General features: G+C 35.2%; 1 protein-coding gene across 3 annotated transcripts in view; it reads right to left on the bottom strand.

The window, feature by feature from the left end:
- The window catches only part of LOC102954987 (cadherin-10), a 122557-nt gene that overhangs the window by 12326 nt on the left and 86573 nt on the right, over nt 1-23658 (bottom strand). For 2 of the 3 annotated variants that reach the window (XM_007075934.3, XM_042960617.1), the window contains exons 5-8: nt 22192-22379; nt 20205-20458; nt 15157-15293; nt 2717-2838 (exon numbers count right to left, since the gene is read on the bottom strand). In XM_007075934.3, coding sequence (XP_007075996.1) covers nt 2717-2838; nt 15157-15293; nt 20205-20458; nt 22192-22379 — 701 coding nt within the window. Of the gene's footprint in view, nt 1-2482; nt 2488-2709; nt 2839-15156; nt 15294-20204; nt 20459-22191; nt 22380-23658 lie in introns of all 3 variants that reach the window. The other variant, XM_042960623.1, reaches the window with a different exon arrangement.

The following is a 23658-nucleotide window of genomic DNA, read 5'->3' as shown; positions in this document are numbered from 1 at the left end:
TGTTCTGGTAAAAAGTACCCTTTTCAGTAGCTGGTAAGTAACTAAACACTGTGCCATGGAGATATGTAGTGGGATATTTGGGGTTTGATAAAAGCCTGGAGCTCAGATACTATCTGTGGGTGAATACAAGTAGCACTCCTCCCTGGGGAGACTCTGGGAAATCTGTGAGACAGAAATTGTATTCCCTTCCCATAACGATTAAAATTATTAAAATATATTTTATTGACTGAAAATCAATGAGAAATGAAACAGCCGGTCTTCTTTCCTCTCCTTTCCCAAGAGACTCTTTCTGTGATGGAAAAGATGAAGACTCAAGTAGCCTAGTTCAGGCACAAGAAGGAACTGTTAATGCTACATCAATTGTAAGCTCCATCTTTTCCAAGGGGGAAAGTCTCCTACCCTTAGATCAGGGAATAAGCAGAAAAGGAGGAGGAGATGGTAGTTAACTTTATCTCTGTCTTCTCGTTTTGTCCACGCATCAAATAAATGGAATCATTTCCAATACTGCTGTTCAAAGTGCTACTTTTATTCGGCACTTAATTCAGAGAATTAGTTTGTTTGAAATACTCTATAAACAACTAAAGCACACCCAGAAGTCCTGAGAAGCTCCTACTTCCCAGAAGGAAGGAAGGCAGAGTTAACAAATAAATTTCAAGGAAGTTTCAGTGAAGGACTTTTCCAAACCTTAGTTTTACCTCCTAGGATGCTGTAACCTAGAATTGCATCATTGAGTACATAAGTATTTGGTTTAAGAAACATTTTTCAGCCTGTGAGACCAAAATGATATTTAACAAACTGATCTTATTAAAAATAACTACTATGGGGACACTTGGGTGGCTCAGTTGGTTAAGCCTCTGACTCTTGATTTCTGCTTAGGTTGTGATCTCATGGTTCATGGGTTTAAGTCGCACATCTGACTCCTTGCTGACAGTGTGGAGTGTGCTTGGGATTCTCTTCTCTCTCTTGCTCTCTGCCCCTTCCCTGCTCATACTCTCTCTCATTCTCTCTCTCTCAAAACAAATTAATAAACATTAAAAATAATAAATACTATAGGAAGTTATTGCACATTCAGATAATTAGACAAAAATTATTAATCATGTTATTCCTATCAAGTTGGTCAAAATAGGTTACTTTTTAAATTAAAATTTTCTTCTATTTTATTATTTTCCTTCAATACGCCAAGTGGTTTTTAAAGTCCAAAAAATATAAAGTTACTAAACCAGATATATTTTTTTAAAAAGAGGCATAAAGAAAAAAAACATAATCCCTTATTTTGTATATTTTGAATACATTTGGAAATCAGTATTTAAAATGATTCAAATGCTCTGAAAAGATATCTCTTGAAAATCAAATAGAATAACCATAGAGAAAGCAATGCATAAGGCAGTTGCAAAGTGGGTAATTTATCTCTTTAGAGAAAAGGCTTCAACTTATATCATGCTGAGCCTGCCAAGCAGAGGACTATTTGGAATAGTATTTTCAGGGCAAACACTGTTTCATTAAGAAGTGGGTCGGAAGTAGCTTTGTCATTTAAATATTCCAAATTAAACATTTCCATAACATTTTCAAATAAAAAATGAATCCAATTGCAGCAATTTTGCCATTTCAAACAATAGACAGGCTATTGAATTCCTGTTAGAATCTTCAGAAGGAAGAATTTGTGTTATTCCACAATGTAATTTGCATAAAAATGTAACAATGACATTGATGTTTATAAAGAGCATCAAATGATGTCAAAACATAATACAGTTTTGGGATGGGTCCTCTTCCTTTAATAAAACACATTTGATTCCCAATTATTATTTATAACATGCAGCTTCCTTCTGTGAAGATAGCACTCAAACCAATTAAGAGCATTTCTTTCAGCCATATACACTGGAGTTTTGCAAACAACAAAATGAGTCCACTGAGGAAAAGACTTAAAGAGTTATAAACAAAGCTGATGTATAAAGAATGTTTTAAAGGACAAAAACTAAGTCATTAAGCACTCTAAGTGTTGCTATAATGATGAAATACAAGTATAAATCTAAGGAGTGAATCCTACAGTCTGCTTTCAAATCATTTGCATTCATTGGAATATTGATGCACTGTCTAGCTGATCCCATGTATCTGTCTCTGTGTTTTTTCTAACTTCCATCTCCCATTTCTCTAGCAGTTACAGTATTCATCTAAAGAAAGAGCAGTTTTTTTTTTCTCCCTGTTTTTGTGCTTGAAAGTTTAACAAGTGAAAGTTATTTCTTCTTACACCTTAACTGTTGTGGCAACAATAATGTCTTATATTTTCTTTTTAACTGCACAAAAGAAATATGAAACTCACTATATTGTCATTCAGACAATTTTGTAATTCTAAAAACATCAGCTTTTTTTTTTGAGAGAGAGAGAGAGAGAGAGAGAGGTGAAGCATAACCAGGGGAGAGGCACAAGGAGAGGGAGAGCGAATCTTGAGCAGCATCCATGTCCAGAACAGAGCCCAATGAGGGACTTGATCTCATGACCATGAGATCATGACCTGAGCAGAAATTAAGAGTCAGACATTTAACTGATTGAGCCATCCAGGCACTGGGCACCCCAACATCAACCTTTAAAAAAATTATATTGCTGGTACTTATATGATTGTTTTTATCTCTGTTTACTCATTCTTCTTAAGATTAGGAAAAGAAAATATTTAAGAAGCCACTAAAATATTCCAAAGCTTTTAAGTCCTATGGCTGCTCACCTGCCCTGGTCTGGCGTTTTCACATACAAAAGTGTCATAGAACACTGCAAATTGTGGGGCATTGTCATTAACATCCAAAATTCTGACAAAAACAGCCACACGAGTCATCTCTTTGGGATTGTCTAGAAAAGGGAAAGGAAAAATTTGTTTAGGAAGACACATTTGTGCACCAGATTTAATTTATACAGGCATCTTGTGGATATTAAGTGCTCACATAAAAATAAGCATCGTGTTCATTTTACTAACATAATGAGCAAATGCAATAAAGAAAATCACTACAGAGCCTAATTAAGTAGTCATAAATTCAGTTATTATTGGCCTCAAGAGTACTACTATTATTTTGGAAAATCTTTTCAAAAGCAAAATCCAGTGTAAATGAGTTCATATTGTATTTGTGTCCTGACTGTCCAAAATATGTAAAATAAGAACAAATAGTTATTAAATCTTTATCATACAGTATTATATTAAGCTTCAGCAAGTTTTTGGTTGAAGAAATAATTTTAAATAAATTATTAACTAGCCCATAGTCATAAGCTCGTAATGAGTAGTTTTTATATTACAACTTACCCTCCTGACTACTTTAATCACTAAAATGTATTCCAATAGCGACTCTCAATTCTTCTTTTGGAAATTTTAATATACAGCTACTAATTTTACAAGTTGGATGGAAATTTACAGTAAAATATAAGCATTTGAATTTTTCATTAATTGTTACTGGTACAACTTCAACAATCCAGGCTGAATTTTGTAAAATAAAGTTAGTTTGGTAGTAATATATAGTAGAATAATAATGTTTTGTTTTTTTTCCTACAAATTTAAAAATCAACAGCATCAAAGTTTTCACATAAAAATATGCATTAAAATTGTCTTAATTTGTAAGTGGAATTTTAAAATATTAATGTCTATTTACAGACATGAGGTAACAACGTAGCATGGAGTAACAATCTTGTATTAATCATAATTCCATTATCTCAACAATGGGATTTTCTAGGAATGTGTACTGATATCTAAGAGTGATTTGACATCTTAAATTCAGGTTCTATTTATCAACCTTTGTGATGTCAAAATCTTAGTCTTTGGATATAGTTGAACTTCTATGTGGACTTCAGCAAAGTCAAACTGAAGATCAGTATAAAAGAACAAAGGAAGTAAATAGCTAAAAACAAAGGAAAGCAGGGGTCTAAGAAAGATAGTGGAGGAGGATGGAAACCCTCAGCTTGTCATGTCCCTGAAATGCACCTAGATCAGCACCAAACCATTTTGCACACCTAGGAAATTGATATGAGGATTAACACCACAATCTGCATAACCTGAGCCACAGAATTCAGCAGAATTCAGAATTCAGGAATGTGGAGAGGTGAAGTGGGAGAGAGAGAAGCCATAGAGGGTAGGGAGCTGTTTTTTTTTTTTTTCAGATAGAGGATAGAGAAAGGGGGAGAGTGCAGTAAATCGGGATCATGCAAGAAAAGCACTCCCCCAAAAGTTGCTGGAGAGAGAGAGAAAGAAAGAGTGAAAACACTCACAGGGGACTGAACAAGAATTCTGTTCCCCAAAACCATTGACAGGGAGAAAGGAAAGGATTTCAACACCATTAGGATTATATAAACAGTGGAGCACAGAGTCTGAAATTCTGGTGCTTAGTGCCTGTTGGTGCTCTGGGGAGGAAGTAGTGACAATACCCAGGAGCAGGCAGCGAGGTCTGAGGGGTTCATGTGCCACGGGGGAGAAGCGTCACTGTGTAATTACACAATCATTTTCTGGGGCAAGCAGGCACCCGGTTGTTGCTCAGCAAGACCCTTTCCCAGAGAGTTGGCATGGGCCCAAGTCACAGGGGTCTCTGCAGAGAGGGGTTTTGAAACACAGCCCACCTGAGATAAAACTCTGAAGGGAGGTGCTGCCTGGCAGGCTGAGGCTTGGACATGGACAGGGTAGAGGCAAGGAGTGGAAGGAGCCCTGAGACAAAGGAGGGGCTTCATGAGAGCATGAAGTTCCTATGCCACAGACTAGGAAGCTGGGTGAGGCCATTTCCACCTCTCCTGCACATGCATATGCATGCGCATCCAACCCAGTGAACTAAGTAGCTCCACAGAGTGGAGAATGGAGCCATTACACCAAGCCCCAAACAAATGCATCCTCCAAGCACATCCCCTAGACAACCAGCACAAGTCTCTCTGCTTGCTTCATGTATGGACTATATAGAGTGCTTCATAGCTCAAGTTCTAGGGGACACTGAGTGTTAACTTCATTTGGGTTTCATTCTGTTTGCTGGTTCATTTATTTATTCGTTGTTGTTTTGTTTTTCTTTTGTTGTTTTTTTTGCTTCTGTCTTTCTTGAAATTGTTTTTTTTCTTTTCTTTTTCTTCGTTACAGAAAGACACAAAATTATTTTTATTTTCTCTTTTGCAGGAATATTTTTTTATTATTTTCATTATTTTTACTATTTTTTGTAGTTTTAAAATTCTATTTTATTATTTATTTCATTTTGTTATATTTTATTATACAAATATTGTTTAATCTTTAAAACTTTTCTTAATTTTTTTTTCTTTTCTATCTTTTCTCTACTTTTTTCTCTATTCTACCAAGCTTCTTTCAACAAGCAGACCAAAACACATCTATGATCTAGTTACCTTTATTTAATTTTTCTGTTTTGTTTATAATTTTTTTAATTTAAAATTTTTATTTTATTAATTCTTTTTCTTCCTCCATAATGACAAAACGAAGGAATTCACCCCAAGAGAAAGAACAGAAAGGAATGACAGCCAGGGGCTTAAGAAACACAGATATAAGCAAAATGTGTGAACTAGAATTTAGAACCATGATAGCAAGAATACTAGCTAGGGTTGAAAAAAAACATAGTTTCCCTTTCTGCAGAGATAAAAGAAGTAACTAGTCAGGACAAAATTAAAATACTATATCCAACATGCAATCTTGAGTTGATGCCATGATGATAAGAATGGACGAAGCAGAGCAGTGAATCAGACGCATAGAAGATAAAATTATGGAGAATAATGAAGCAGAAACAAAAAGAGGGAAACAAAGTCAAAAGAGCACAATACAAGACTTAGAGAACTCTGTGACGCATTAAAAAGGAATAATATACAAATCTTAGGAGTCCTAGAAGATGAAGAGAGAGAAAAAAGGATAGAAGGCTTATGTGAGAAAATTATAGCAGAAAAAGTTCCTAATCTTGGGAAGGACACAGACATCAAAATCCAAGAAGCACCAAGAATTACCATTAGATTAAACAAAAACTGACCATCAGCAAGGCATATCATAGTCAAATTCACAAAATGTGCAAACAAAGAAAGAATTATGAAAGCAGCAAGGGAACAAAATCCTTTAATGTATAAGGGAAGACACATCAGGGTTGCAGCAGATCTATCCACAGAAACTTAGCAAGCCAGAAAGGGGGGGCAGGATATATCCAACGTGCTAAATCTGAAAAATATGCAGCCAAGAATTCTTTATCCACTAAGGCTGTCATTCAAAATAGAAGAAGAGATAAAGAGTTTCCCAGACAAACAAAAACTAAGAGTTCATGACTACTAAACCAGCCCTGCAAGAAATTTTAAGGGTGACTCTCTGAGAGAAGAGATGAAACAAAACAAAAAAAGATCAAAAGCAACAAAGACTATAAAGGACCAGAGAACATCACCAGAAACTCCAATTACAGGCAACATAATGGCACTAAGTTCATATCTTTCAGTAGCCACTCTAAATGTCAATGGGCTAACAGCTTCAATCAAAAAACACAGGGTATCAGAATGGATGAGAAAGCAAGACCAACCTATATGCTGCTTACAAGAGACGTATTATAGACCTAAAGACACCTGAAGATTGTAGGTAAGGGGAAGGAGAATCATCTCTCATGCCAATGGTCACCAAAAGAAAGCTTGAGTAGCCATACTTATTTATGGAAAACAAATTAGCTTTTAAAATACTGTAACAAGAGATAAAGAAGGGCATTATATCATAATTAAGGGATCTATCTACCAAGATCTTACAATTGTAAACATTTATGCCCCCAACATGGAAAATATATAAATCAATTAATCACAAACATACAGAAGTTCATTGATAATAATACCATAATAGTAGGGGACTTCAACACCCCACTTGCAGCAATGGACAAATCATGTAAACAGAAAATCAACAAGGAAACAATGACTTTGAATGACACAGTGGACCAGATGGCCTTAACAGATATATTCAGAACATTTCATACCAAAGCAGCAGAATACACATTCTTCTTGAGTACACATGGAACATTCTCCAGAATAGATCACACACTGGTACACAAATCAGCCCTCAACAAGTATGAAAATATCGAGATCATATGGTGCATATTTTCAGACCACAATGTTATAAAAGTCGAAATCAACACAAGAAAAAAATCTGGAAAGACAACAAATACTTGGAGACTAAAGAACATTCTACTAAAGAATAAATGGGTTAACCAAGAAGTTAAAGAGGAAATTAAAAAGTACACGAAAACCAACGAAAATGAAAACACAACAGCCCTAAACCTCTGGGATGCACGAAAGGTGTTCATAAGAGGGAAGTATATAGCAATCCAGGCCTTCCTAAAGAAATAAGAAAGGTCTCAGATACACAACCTAATCTTATACCTAAAAGAACTGGAAAAAGAGCAGCAAATAAAGCCCAAAACCAGCATAAAAAGGGAAAAAATAAAGATTAGAGCAGACATCAATGATATTGAAATTAAAAACAAAAACAAAAAACAAAAACAAAACAGTAGAACAGATCAATGAAACCAGGAGCTTGTTCTTTGAAAGAATTAACAAAATTAATAAACCCCTAGCCAGTTTGATCAAAAAGTAAAAGGACCCAAATCAATAAAATCATTAATGAAAGAGGAGAGATCACAACCAACATTGCAGAAATACAAACAATAATAAAATAATATTATGAGCAATTATATGAGAACAAATTGGGCAATCTAGAAGAAATGGACAAATTCCTAAAAACATACAAACTACCAAAAATGAAACAGGAAGAAATAGAAAATTTGAACAGACCTATAACCAGTAAAGAAATTGAATCAGTAATCAAAAATCTCCCAGAATCAAGAGTCCAAGGCTGGATAGCTCTCCAGGGGAATTCTACCAAACATTTAAAAAAGACTTAACACCTATTTTTTGAAGCTGTTCCAAAAAATAGAAATGGAAAGAAAACTTCCAAAAAATTCTATGAGGCCAGCATTACCTTGATACCAAAACCAGACAAAGACCCCACTGAAAAGAACTACAGGCCAATTTCCTTTATTAACATGGATGCAAAACAACAAGATACTAGCAAACTGGATCCAACAATACATTAAAAGGATTATTTACCACGATCAAGTGGGATTTATTCCTGGGATGCAGGGCTGGTTCAATATCTGCAAGTCAACAAATGTCATACATCACATTAATAAAAGAAAGGATAAGAACCACATGATCTTATCAACAGATGCAGAGAAAGCATTTGACAAAATACAGCATCTTTTTTTGATAAAAATCATCAAGAAAGTAGGGATAGAAAGATCACAACTCAATATCACAAAAGCCATATACAGAAGACCCACTGCTAATATCATCCTCAATGGGGAAAAACTGAGAGCTTTCCCCATAAGTCCAGGAACACAACAAGGATATCCACTCTCACCTCTGTTATTCAATATAGTGTTGGAAGTCCTCACCTCAGCAATCAGACAACACAAAGAAATAAAAGGCATCCAAACTGGCAAGAAAGAAGTCAAATTTTCACTCTTTGCAGATGACATGATACTCTATGTGAAAAACTCAAAAGACTCTACCAAAAAAACTGCTAGAACTGATCCATGAATTCAGCAAAGTCACAGGCTATAAAATCAACGTATAGAAATCAGTTGAATTCTATTCACCAACAATATAGCAGCAGAAAGAGAAATCAAAGAATCGATCCCATTTACAATTACACCCAAAACCATAAAATACCTAGGAATAAAACTAACCAAGAGGTGAAAAATCTATACACTGACACTATACTGAAAATTATAGAAAGTTTATGAAAGAAATTGAAGAAGACACACAAAAAAATGGAAAAACATTCCATGCTCATGGATTGGAAGAACAAATATTGTTAAAATGCCAATACTACCAAAAGCAAACTACATATTCAATGAAATCCCTATCAAAATAACACCAACATTCTTCAAAGAGCTAGAACTATCTTAAAATTTGTATGGCACCAGAAAAGACCCTGAATAGCCAAAATAATGCAAAAAAAAAAAAAAAAACCACAAACAAACAAAAAACAAAAACAAAAACCAAAAAAAAAAAAAAAAACAAAAAACAAAAAACAAAGCTGGAGGCATCACAATTCTGGAATTCAAGCTATATTACAAAGCAATATTCATCCAGACAATAGGGTACTGGCACAAAAACAGATACACCAATCAATGGAACATAATAGAGAACCCAGAAATGGACCCACAAATATATGGCCAATTAATGAAAGAATATCCAATGGAAAAAAGACTGTCTCTTCAGCAAATGGTGTTGGGAAAACTGGATGGAAACATGTAGAAAAATGAACCTGGACCAATTTCTTTAACCATACACAGAAATAAACTCAAAATGGATGAAAGACCTAAACATAAGACAGGAAGCCATTAACATCCTAAAGGAGAAAACAGGCAACAACCTTTTTGACCTTGGCTGCAGGAACTTCTTATTGGATATCTTCAGAGGCAAAGGAAACAAAAGCAAAAATGAACTATTGGACCTCATCAAGATAAAAAACTTCTGCATAGCAAATGAAACAATCAGCAAAACTAAAAGGCAACTGACAAGATGGGAGAAGATATTTGCAAATGACATACCAAATAGAGGGTTAGTGTCCAAAATCTTTAAAGAACTTATAAAACTGAAAAACCCAAAAACAAATAATCCAGTGAAGATATGGGTAAAAGGCATGAATAGATACTTTTCCAAAGAAAAAAACATCCAGATGGCTAACAGACACATGAAAAAAAAATGCTCAACATCACTGATCATCAGTGAAATACAAACCAAAACCACAATGAGATACCACCTCACACCTGTCAGAATGGCTAACATTAACAACTCAGGCAACAACAGATGTTGGCAAGGATGCGGAGAAAGAGGATCTCTTTTGCACTGCTGGTGGGAATGCAAGCTGGTGCAGCCACTCTGGAAAACAGTATGGAGGGTCCTCAAAAAACCAAAAATAGAACTACCCTATGACTCAGCAATTGCACTACTAGGCATCTATCCAAGGGATACAGGTGTGCTGTTTCGAAGGGGCACACAGCCCAATGTTTATAGCAGCAATATCGACAATAGCCAAAGTATGAAAAACTCCCAAATGTCAATCGACTGATGAATGAATAAAGAAATGGTATATGTAAACAATGGAATATTACTCACCCATAAAAAAGAATGGAATGTTACCATTTGTAACAACGTGAAGGAAACTAGAGTGTATTATGCTTAGCAAAATAAGTCAGAGAAAGACAAATATCATATGACTTTACTCATATGTGGAATTTAAGATACAAACCAGATGAAATAAGGGAAAAGAAGCAAAATACTATAAAAACAGAAAGACAAACCGTAAGAGACTCTTAAATACAGAGAACAAACTGAGGGTTGATGGCAGGGTGTTGGGTGGGGGATGGGCTAAATGGGTGATGTGCGTTAAGGAGGATGCTTGTTGGGATGAGTACTGGTGTTACATGTAAGTGATGCATCGCTAAATTCTATTCTGAAATCATTATTACACTGTATGTTAATTAACTTCGATGTAAATTTAAAACTAATAGTAATGATAATAATAAGAATAATAAATAACAAATAAAAACAAAGCAAAACAAAAATAACATATGAGGTGAGGGACAATAGCGATGTTATTAAATGGCCTTTTACCCACAGGGTTTATGGATAGTATTATTTACCTTTGTGAAATTTATCTGACTTTCTATTTATCTCAATGATTTTCAAATACAAGAGTAAAAATTATTGTCATATCCAGATAGGGTGTATATTACTATTCAAAAGAATTTATTTCTTCCCCTTTCTCTCCATGTAATTATGATGTTACTAAAATAATGAAATCAGCACTTTTAAAAATAATGCTTAAGAACTGATTACTCAGCAGGAACGTTTACAAGGTTAAAGTCATATGAAGGAAGCAAACAGAGTTCTAAATCTATTTGAAGTGTGTTTATCTGCCTTCCTTTTCTTGAGGGAAATTTAAAAGGCATCCTCTCTTTAACACTCTTTTCCAGTCTTACACTTTTTAAACCATATATATTCCATTCTCAGGTTCTGATCTCATATTTACTAATGTATTGCTACCTACTGTTCACTTCTTGTGTGTCAGGTGGTTATAGAGTTCAGACCCTGGGAACACAGCTGCTTTGATTCCCAGATTCACCACTTACTCACTGTGTGACTTTGGCCAATTTACTCCATCTCTTTAATGCCTCAATTTACTCAGTATAAATCAAAATAGAACTTCTAATCTATGGAGTTAATGCATGAAAACTATCCAAAAAAAAAAGGATTACTTTGTTGGTTAATTGCTCAATACATGTTGATTATTATTATTAAGATCATCTTTATTATCACCATCATACCTTTTTCATTTTCTTACATTTCTTGAGAGCTTATGCTATGTTACTCCACACAAAGCACTCACACAATAAAAATGTGTTAACTAGTTTTCCCACAGTTCATACAGGTCTGAAGAGGACCATGTGTGGGGAGAAGTGGAGAGAGGAGATAAAAAAGAACAGTCCATTCCACTCTTTTCCTACCTCCCTTAGTCCTAAACAATTTGCAAATAGCCAGAGTTCACCTACAAAGTGTTCACCTGCAAATAATCCTCAATCTACCTAGAGTTATTTGTTGCTATGAGGAGTAGTGGGAAGGGATGATTCTTCCATATTTTCTAGTATGTTCTTTTTCATATACTTAAATAGTAGACATAAGCAAAATATTTTCTTTCAATATAGAGTCCTGACATAAAAATAACTCTTGCTGGTAGCAATTCACTTTCTAACTATCCTGCAGAAGCCGAGAGAGACAGAAAAGTTTCAGATCTAAACAACTGCATTGTTAGTCCTTTGCCTGACACCATATGAAGATTCTCCAGCTTCTTTACAAACAATTCCAGTCTCTTCAAATCAAAAGCTAAATCCACAGGGATAAATGTGCTTATAAAGCATCAGGCCCAGAGTCACCTATTCAAACAACAGTGCTTACACTAATCTTTTTACAGATAGATGTTGCAGCTTATGTACAAATAAAAACATAAAGCATTCCAAGAGTCATCATACAGAATGGTAGCTGGCATATGTTTACCACCTGGGTCTCTCTCTGAGTCATCCAGGCGCACTCCACTGTAGCAACAATGTATCAGCAATAAAGGATCTTAAAATGTGAGAGCATTCCTATGTATTCAACAGGCTTTTCCATACCCAAGAAAAGGAAAGCTTAGATTGTTATCTAGAAATCCGAGGCTTTAGAAAGATGTATCTTTTCTACCTGCTTAGGGCAAGAATTTCCACTGTCAAGGAACCACGTATAGAAAATGGAGTTCTTTGCTCATGAACTTCGCTCTCCTGTTCTCAGAAGGTATCGCGATGATTATAGCCAAATTTTCAGATGTGGGCAGAGGAACTCATTAGTGTCTACAACAGATTTCTACAATCCAAGTGTGACCTTAATTTTAGGGTTTTTATTCTCCAAATGGCGTTTAAAAATGTTTTTTGAAGAAGAAAAAGGGAAGTTTTTTCACGGTATAGCGCACTAAATAATTACCTGGAGCAGTGCTTGCCATATGATGTGCTACACTGCTGTGGGATGTAGAATTAAACTGTTAGAGGCAGGGCCTGAAATCGCATTGGTAAGAAGTCCATTTAAACATCATTCTGTCCTGCTTAGGGCTTGGTGTAATGCACACTTACCACAAACCCAGTGCTTAAAATCTAGGAAAAACAATTTCCTATATATGCTGTTTCCCTCTCTCCCTTATTCCTTTAATAGCCAGAACAGCATAATGGGCCCCTGACTGCTTGTGGCTTGGCAGGTAGGCATTTCCAGCAGCTACTCCATAAATTGATTTCACTTAAGGGCAAAAAATAGGCTTAGTTCTTAAAAAGAAGAACATAATTGGCTTTGCTTTTTACAGAATCGTAATTATTTCAACTAGCTTTAGAAGTTAAATTTCTCAAAGTATCTGAAATGGAAAATGCAATTCCTAACTCGTTAGGCTTGAATTAGGATCTTGAGTCAAGGAGAGAGCACAAACAATCATGATTCTGGAATGATCAGATTGGACCCTGTCAGACACATGACAACATGGTAATATGGAGATAGGTAATGGAAGTAAAAGCTTTCCTGAACATAAAAACTAAAAAAAAAAAAAAAAAAAAAAAATAATAATAATAATAATTCGGTTAGCCTTAAAAGGCACAGCCATTTATATCACAATACAGAAAAAACTGGGTCATTTGGATGGTGGAGTTAATCTGTATTTCAGAGCCAGATTTAAGGACAAAGCTAAGTCTACTATTTTATCTTGATTGAATTCATTGTTAATGATCTGTCCAGCCTAGTTCCGTCCTTCTGAGACTTTTGCCAATTTGGCCCCAAGGCTCTGCCTTCCAAATCCTGGAATGGTGGCTTCAAATAACTTCACTGTGATATGTGTTTGTGGATTCAGCCTGGTATTTCAGATTTGGAATTTATAGGCTTAGTTTTTCCCCATGATTCAGTAACTAATTAATGCTTCTTTTTAAAACAGTTAAAGAGTTGCTTTATCCATGTAAATCACATTACAGGAATTAGAAACCACGAATAAGTTTGCTTGAGTGGACAAAGCTGGCTTCATATGCAATTGTAAAGGGCCTTACTCAAGAAGGGCCCCACACTTATTTTAAGGCTCTGTTGTTGCCATGTTAAACATCTTAATCATTTTTTTAAATTTTTTTTTAACGTTTATTTATTTTTGAGACAGAGACAGAGCATGAACGGGGGAGGGGCAGAGAGAGAGGGAGACACAGAATCTGAAACAGGCTCCAGGCTCTGAGCCATCAGCACAGAGCCTGACGCGGGGCTGGAACTCACGGACCGTGAGATCATGACCTGAGCCGAAGTCGGACGCTTAACCGACTGAGCCACCCAGGCGCCCCTCCTAATTATTTTTAACAGATCTGACACTTATATTTTATAATGGGCTCTGAAAATTGTGTAGCAAGTCATTTGAATGGGCAAGAACCTTTGCAATTAGATACAGATATGATTTTGAATCCTGGCTCTCCCTGTTATTACTGGGATGAAATTTTGTAAATTAGGTATAGAATTAAATACTGGATCTAGAAACAGAATGACTAGTTTTAAATCTTAGTTTTACTACTTCTGGTATTAGGACTTTCGCAAGTTTCCAAAACCCTTGAAGCCTTAGTTCCTTCTCTGATACATAAAGTCAATAAAAATATGAGTAGGAGAAAATTAATATAAAATTTTTAGAATAATACCTGGCACAGAGTGCTTAATGTTAGCTATTATTATCAATATCTTGGTCTCCTCATCTGTAAGAAGGAAGTAATAATAATACCTACCTACATGTATGTTGTTAAATGATACACACCTGGGGTGCCTGGGTGGCTAAGTTGGTTAAGCTTCCGACTTTGGCTCAGGTCATGATCTCACGATTCATGGGTTCAAGTTCCATTTCAGGCTCTGTGCTGATGGTTCAGAGCCTGGAGCCTACTTCGGATTCTGTGCCTCCCTCTCTCTCTGCCCCTCCCCTGCTCATGCTCTCTCTTTCTCTCTCTCTCTGTCTCAAAAATAACTAAACACTGAAAAAAAATTTTTTAAATGGTACACACCCAATGTTTAGCATCGATTTTAATTTACAGTGTCCATGCAATAAATTTAATGCATTTATTTCTCCCCCAAAGAGGATATATTTGGTGTCCAATTCTAGATAATTTTTATTAGTCAATATTAAATGTTGATTTGGGATACCTGTAGCGATGCCTCAGTATATATATATAAATTATTGAAAAGAATTAAAGGTGTTAAGAAGCCTTTTAAAAACAGACTAAAATTACAATTCATGCATATAATGAGAGGGAATTATTTTTTCGATGTTTATTTATTTTTGAGAGAGAGAGAGAGAAAGAGAGAATTAGTGGGGGAGGGGTAGAGAGAGAGGGAGACACAGAATCTGAAGCAGGCTCCAGGCTCCAAGCTGTCAGCACAGAGCTGGATGTGGGGCTCAAACCCACAACCTGTGAGATCATGACCTGAGCTGAAGTCGGACGCTTAACCAACTGAGCCACCCAGCCCCAGAGGAATTATTTTTAAAATAAAATAAAACCTAAAACTATATGTTAAATATTATATACACAAATGTCATCTTACTGATTTCAGCAGCTATAACAGTTAGATTGTGCCATTGAGATAGTTCACGGTCAAGTGGCTTTGAAGTATAAAGGGATCCATTTCCAGAATGTATGTTAAAGATCCTGTCAAGGTCAGTATGGCGATCCAAGGAAAATCTGAACAAAAAAAGCAAAGAAAAATACATGGCAGTATTATCGGTTTGTAGGAGAAAATGTTGTAATGCGAACACACAGTAACATATCATAAGTTCATACAAGTACATAGTACTGATGTAGAACGAAGACTGTTTCATTGATTTATCTCACATACACCTGTGTGCATTGGTGCGTGCGCGCACACACAGACACACACACACACACATCCATCTCCACCTCCCTCTTCTTCCGGAGGCAGGAGCTGCCACTTTGTTCCACATTCAAACGCTGGTCTTCTGAATATTTGTGTTATTAAATCACTACCTATTGCCATATTCAACGGAACGTGAAGTACTTTTTCTACAAGATAGTTGGGATTACAGGTGGTTACAATACCAGTTGACTTTAGCCAGAAGCTGCGAATTCTGTTAGGGAATTACCATAAGGATCTAATGCAAAAACAAAAAAGAAAGAGAAAGAAAGAAAGAAAGAAAGAAACAAAGAAAGAAAGAAAGAAAGAAAAAAACATTCCCAGAAGCATAGTCTTTTTCTTAGTGATGAAATTGGAGACAATATTATTTTCATTAAAAGAGTAGGTTATCATAACACCTGGGTGGCTCAGTTGGTTAAGCATCTGACTTCAGCTCAGGTCATGATCTTGCGGTTTATGGGTTTGAGCCCCGTATCAGGCTCTGTGCTGACAGCTCAGAGCCTGGAGCCTGCTTTGGATTCTGTGTCTCCCTCTTTCTCTGCCCCTCCCCCACTCATGCTCTGTCTCTTTCCCTCTCAAAAATAAATAAACATTAAAAAAATTTTAAAAATAATAGATTACCAATTTAGGATGATATTCAGTAACTTCATGGTATGATACCCATGAAGCTTGAGCTTGTTAACCACATGTATCATTAAAAAAATGCATATATTTTGACAAGAGGTGTTTAAAAAAACAGAAAATTTTGGGAAAGGAGTTTTCACACATTTGTACCACATAAAGTCTTAGTATATGTATAAAAAACCAACTATGCTGCAAATTGATTAAAGGCATTGTGTTGGGATTCATTCTAAAGCCTACTGCCAGGTTGATCAATCAGGTTGATATAGTTGGCATAAATCCCATTATTTGGGGGATTGTCAGGCAAGATTTAAGCTAGCTATACCCCTCATTGGTTCCTGCCGGTTCACAATGCTAGTGGCTTACACATGCTTTATAGTGCCTGAGTTAGCCAGCATAATCCTCAAGTTATATTTAATGCTCCGTGTTAAAAAAACAAAGCAAAATAAAGGTAACAAGTCCTAAAGTAACATTCAGTTTTGGCATTTCTTTTCCTAAGCCACAGCTGTCATTTATTTTAATATTTTTATGAAACATTATTTTTAAGTGGTGTTTTGTGAGTGATAATACAAAATGATTTTTAAAGTGCCATAAAACTATTTTCTCTTTTGATGTTCCAAACTTGTATAATATTTCCAAAAATCCATTTAAATTTATAATCCTTATGCTGGGTTTTGAATAAACTGCATTAGAGGAATGACATATCTTGTCAATACTAATGTGATTTTACTTTTGAGGATTGCTTATTATAGATTTTTATTTTAAATCAGTTCTAAATGGAAAAGGACAATAATTAACAAATCTCCTCAATAAGCTCTAGCCCTCTCTATTATCAAAATGTGAATTCAGTTTTGCATGCAAACAACATGTCTTCCCAGTCACACATTAATTTGTAAAACACTGAATCTCTATATCTGGAAAAATCATGAATTCTGTCTCAAGTTGACAAAGTTCTTTTACTCTAAAAGACTCAACATACCTTCCATACAAAAGTGCCTGTACTACCCATCTCTGCCACTTACCACGTTGTATTTGGAATTCCCTGCAACATCAGCATGTGAGTTACATCTCAAACAGGAAATCAAAGATGACAAAATCAAGCATCATTCTTGACAGAGTAGGCACTCAACGAATATTATTTCTCTTACTGAATCTTCCTCCCTAACAGACTGAGAACTCCTTGAGAAATATGTTCATATCTGATACGGGGATCCACAAGTATTTGTTAAATGAGAAAAAGAACAACTGACTTCCTTGACGTTCTGGCAAATAAGTTTTCTTATTTCTATAGAAATATGCCGTGAAGTTGCAATATGTAGATCAAAATTAAGCATTATTGTCCATGTCATATAATTTTATGTGTGTTTCATCTTACTTCTTATAATTTGGTTTTAAAAATAATTAAAAATTTAGGAATTATGTAAGATTATGTTAAAGATACAGAGATCCTAGTCCTTTTTCAAACATGACATAATTATATTTTCTGATTCTCTATTGGCAAATTTTGTGTGCTAATTTTCATTTTATTTTTTAAAATCATTTCCAGAACAAACATTTAAGTAAAGCCCTTTGATTATTATATTAACATCTACACTATATGACATAAACAATTTAAAATGTCCCCAGTCCTATCTATTCCATAAATACATTGCATTAGTAAAACTATTATATTTCTGATTACACATATATATTTTTATTTTTATTTTATTTTTATTTATTTTTAATTTTTTTTAACGTTTATTTATTTTTGAGACAGAGAGAGACAGAGCATGAACGGGGGAGGGTCAGAGAGAGGGAGACACAGAATCTGAAACAGGCTCCAGGCTCTGAGCTGTCAGCACAGAGCCCGATGCGGGGCTCGAACTCATGGACCGCGAGATCATGACCTGAGCTGAAGTCGGCCGCTTAACCGACTGAGCCACCCAGGCGCCCCACACATACATATTTTTAAACTACATGGTCTATCAAGATTAATATCTCAAAATATTAAGTTGAATTTTCTATATCAAGTTAGCATTGATTCAATTATACAACCTTTATGACATAGACTTTGTCATTAATAAGCAATAACATCATTAATTGTATTGCAATGATTGACATAAATGGAGTAGTTTCTTAGACTTGCATTCTGATTATATATTTTATTTTTGTTTCAAAAATCCACGGACATATTTTGACATATAATAACCATCAATCTATAAGAGGATGCAAAATCTATTTCATTGTCTGGATAATATTTTACATTGCCACTTAACACCCCTGGATTTAAATTGAATTCTCCTTAGACATAATATATTTCTTTTGAAAAAGGCCACTTTGAAACCAGGAACACAGAACACAGCCTGTTAAAGTCAATGAAGAGCTAGGCCAAGAAAATGCTTGGACAGTATTTAATAGGTAAAATTAAGTATGTGTATTGGCTATATAAAGCCTTCAAAGTTAAAAATATCCAAGAATGGATCCATTTCAATGAAGACAAATGGATTGGGGAAGAGGCAATTATGGGGAATTCATGCTGGCAGATAAGAGCTGTACATGATTGCCATGTATGTGATTTGTGATGCTGTATGTGAATGGAAGAAAATATTTTGGTAATTTGAAACCACATGGATGGATCTAGAGAGTATAATGTTAAGTGAAGTAAGTCAGTCAGAGAAAGACAAATACCATATGATTTCACTCATATGTGTAATTTAAGAGACAAAAGAAATGAACAAAGGGGAAAAAAAGGAAAGAGAGAGAGAAAAACCAAAAAACTAGAGAACAGATGGTCACCAGAGGGGAGTTGGTGGGGGGAGTGGGTGATGGGTGAAATAGGTGAAAGGGATTAAGAGTACACTTATCTTGATGAGAACTGAGTAAGGTATGGAAGTGTTGAATCACTATATTGTACACCTGAAACTAATATAACACCGTATTTTAGCTACACTAGAATTAAAAAAAAACATGAAAATAAAACAAAAATATTTAGATAAAGTTATGTAAATCAAGCACTAATATATATATATGTATAAATATACACATATTATATATGTTATATATATGAAGACATATTATATATATATATATATATATAATATATTATTTCAAGTTCCTTACTATATATATTATATATAATATGTCTTCACTTGAAGGTATGGCAGAACCTGTAGCAGTTTTAAGTTTGAGTTGAGTTAGAGGCACATGGCATACAAGATTTTTTTCTATTCTGCTGTTGTATACTTTGGAATCAAAGAAGAGTGTGCTTGGAAATTGTGTAATCATCATTTAAACTCTTACTTGACTAGTCCATGTGGAGCAAGGGGGAGGCACAATTAACCTATTGAGAATTAGGGAAAAGAGTGAAATACAAAACACATGATATACTAATGGTTTAAAATGGCCATTTTGTTGGTAAATATTATATATAGATATCCGTATTTCTTTTTAAAATGATAGAACAAAATCAATAACAACTTTGAGTCTTTCTCATTTGTATGTGTTTATCATATTTCATGTGTTTTTGGGCTGCCATAAGAAAGCAAAGCAAAAATAAAAAGTGAAATTAAATTACTCTGATCTTTCTGGAATGCTCTATTTTCTTTACAAATATTTTTTGAAACAGCCAAAACAAAAACAAACAAAAACCTTCCCTTCTTTGATGGTAGGAGTACATGGGAGTTTCTAAAATGTATTTTCACTGAATTGTAACATTGTTGGAATCATATTCTTTTTAACTGTTACAACTCTCAACTTCTCATATCATTTAATAACTGAAAGCACAAAGAAGTGATTCAGTTACATTGTAATAGCACAGCTGACACAGTGTCCTTTATCTGTACTGGGATCAGAAGAACAAATACCTTAAAAGATACAGGCAGATGATACAAGCTAGGTTTTAGGCTAAAAGGCATGATTTGAAGTGGAGAAAATTATAAAGCTGTGCACGCCATGCCCCAAAACATTCAGAGATAATTTACTTTAAACACTTGTGCTCCTCAGATTGATGTACAACTTACAGACTCATATATTTCAGTGCATTAAATGCTATAAATAGAATTTCTTACTCTCTACATTTATTTCAATTCCCTTTCTTTCATCGGCAACATGGGCATAATTACCTAATGGGGCTAGAAGCGGAATCTGGGTCCCTTGCCATTACAGTACCAATGATCGTGCCCACTTCGATATCCTCATGAACTTCAAACAGGTAGGAGGATCTGCTAAAAACAGGAGGTTCATCCACATCTTCTACGGAGATTTTCACAATCGTTGTATCTTTAAATGGTCCCAGGTAATAAAAACGTGGGTCCACATGGGTATTTTCTGCTTCAACCTTCAGTGTGTAAAGTCTTCGGCTCTCGTAGTCAAGTGGCTGTGTAAGTAAATCATCAAATTAGAATGAGGGAAATTGGATTATATGTTCCTTTCAAGTTACAGTGTGATTTTCAAAGCCTGGTTGAATTTTGTCAAGTTGTTTATTAACCGAAAATAATTAAAAGTAATAAAAAGAATAATATACCTTTACATATCAGATAAGGTTCGATTATTACTTTTTATGCATTCAATGTGTAATACTTCAGAACATAGGAAAATTAGATTTTAAATATTGGAAATATTGAAAAGAACATTAAAACCTATGTTATAATGTGGTGACTCATTACAAAAAATGGGCTGAGGGGCGCCTGGTGGCTCAGTCGGCTGGGCGTCCAACTTCAGCTCAGGTCATGATCTCACAGTCCGTGAGTTTGAGCCCTGCCTCAGGCTCTGTACTGACAGCTCAGAGCCTAGAGCCTCCTTCAGATTCTGTGTCTCCCTCTCTCTGCCCCTCCCCCACTCAAGCTCTGTCTCTGTCTCTCTCAAAAATAAATAAACATTAAAATTTTTTTAAAAAATGCTGGTAGATTGTGTCTGTGTTCATGTGTGTGCATTACTGTTAAATGTCTGCAAGCAAAAAATTTAGTTATCTTTTTACATGTATGTCATGATATTTCCATTCAGTTTAATGGGCTCATGATACTACATAAACCTTATGTAATTTTGAAGACTAATACAAAATTTTCAATAGTTGTATGAAACATTGAAGATCAGGAAAACCTGGACTAAAGAGAAGAGAGAAAAAATCTGATAGCAAATTAGTAATTACGTTATATTATGCATAAACAAAAAAAAAACTGACTTAAATATTGAGGTAGTTTAACTGTAATGAGTATGAAATCAAGCTCCTCCCTTCTTACCCCTCCAAAAGGTATTTTTTGTAAACATAAAAAAGACATTGTAGTTTGAGATTCCTTCAACCTTCCTCTTTTTATCTGATAAGCAGTAAATTCTATTTGCATTATTATTACTTGCCAGTCATGAAAAACAACAAAGAAGCTGCTTCCTCCTTTCCTGGTCACTGTCCATTTAAAAACATTTCGTTGTGTACCTTGGTCTTTGCAACAGAATCTCTGGATAGTTTCGATTCCTCAGTTCTTCAGTGGTTACTTAATGAAATAGAGTTTTCAGGACATTTCATTGGGATCTGTCATGGGGCCTTAATTTTTTTCTTATAATGATCATACTGACGCTACAATGAAAAACCTAGTTACCTTTAAACTGAATCACTGAGCATATGTTAGCAGAAAAGTTTAATTTATGTAGCAGAAGGGAAAATGTGAACAATTAAATTATCTTTGAAAATATGCTGTGTCTTTTTTATTAGCAGCTCTAATTATTGCTTCATACATCTGGATAGATGGCATGCTACTTTCTGTGCCTCCAACTGTGATGATATGTTGCCATTAATAGCTATTAACTGCTTTTACTCAAAGAAAACAATGTTATTATGGGGGGGTTATTAACATGGCTCAAAAATACAGTCATACATATATTAATTTGTCTTTTAAAGTTTGTAAAAACTCAGGTCTCACGTTTCAGTCAACAAGAGCATTTGGTCAAAACGCCCAAGGAGATCTTTGGCTCTTGTCTCTCATGTTTGTGCATGATATAAATTACATTTGGCTATGAGAGTGGCATCTCTTCATGGACAACGCATGAGCGGATGGCACATAACGAAAGCCTTATTTGCTAAATGGGAAGATGTTTATTTATACTGATTATGGGCACCTTTTTCACCGTTATAATGCCTTCCTGTGTGTCCTTCTCAGTTATGATGTCAAACATATCAGTCCCGTCACCATCAATAATTCGGTATTCTACTTCTGCATTTTTCCCAGTGTCTGCATCAGTTGCTTTTACACTTCCAATGGCTGTGCCAACTGGCGAGGACTCAAGAACTCGAAGGTGGATGGTGTCTGGAAAAAAAAAAAAAATATATATATATATATGAATGAGATTTTTCATTATAAGTCTTAAACTCTACATCATATGTTAACTGATTAAAAAGTTGAAGACACATAGTATGGATTAAGGTCTAGGAATGGAAAAAGAGGAATTTAGGGGGCTTGTGTCTATGCATATAACAAACAGTGAGTACTATCCTTTAATCATGTTAAGAACTCCATTTTAAAAATAAGCACATTGTCTTTTTTTGCATTTGCACAGATAACTAGAGATCAGCTTTGAGTGCAGATACGTACCTGTGTGTGTTTATAAAATCACAACAAGTCTCAGAATACACAGTGAATATTTATATTTAATTGTTTCCCCTTGCTTTTATTTAGTTGTTAACTAACCTTAGTTTCTTTCAGCTGAAGGACAGAACATTACAAAATTCCATGAAATCAGCTTTAGTGGGGAGGAATCCTATCTCTAGAAATTTGTGACAGGAGAAACAAAGAATAGTCTGTGGCCCTTCACAGTGTCAATGTGAAACACTCAATTCTGACAAATTCCCTCTATTCCAGAGCAAAACAAGAATTTAAGCCTCTGGTGCATCTAGATGTGGTTCCAGTGGGAACAACTTCTACTGCTGATGAGATTTATGTGCATAAACATAAATCTGATAAATTTATGATCATAAATTATATATTACTGACAGACTAATTGACCTGAAGCCCTCTTCTGATTATAGCACCTTCATGCTCATAAACCTTAAATAATTCTCCTTCATGTATATAATAAAGCCCAGGCCTCTCAGCCAGTCATGCTCTTACCTGAGTATATTCTTTCCCAGTGTATTTTTCCTTTAGACACTTGTATGAAAGTTTTGCACCAAATTGGACTTTACAAAGTTTTCTTGTCAAAAGTTAATGTCCTACATCTCTCTCTCCGTTTTTCACATGCTATCTCCTTCACATAAATTCTTCCCCACTACTCTCTTCTAATCACAATGCAATTTATCAAATCTGAGAAAATGGCACTGTTACAGTGTTACAGTGAGTGTTTGGGGGCTGTGCTCCTCAAAATTCATATATTGAAGCCTGAACCCCCCATTCAGTACCATAGAATGTGACTGTATTAGGAGACAGGGTCTTTAAAGACGTAGTTAAGGCTAAATGGGATCATTAGGGTGGGCTCTAATCCCATATGGCTGGTGTCCTTCCAAGAAGAGGAGATCTGGTCACAGGCACAGAGCGGAGACCATGTGAAGACACAGAGAAGACAGCCATCTAGAAGCCAAGCAGAGGCCTC

The sequence above is a fragment of the Panthera tigris genome, chromosome A1, assembly GCF_018350195.1.
Source record: "Panthera tigris isolate Pti1 chromosome A1, P.tigris_Pti1_mat1.1, whole genome shotgun sequence".
NCBI classification, from domain to species: domain Eukaryota; kingdom Metazoa; phylum Chordata; class Mammalia; order Carnivora; family Felidae; genus Panthera; species Panthera tigris.
This window is presented reverse-complemented; position numbering and strand designations above follow the sequence as displayed.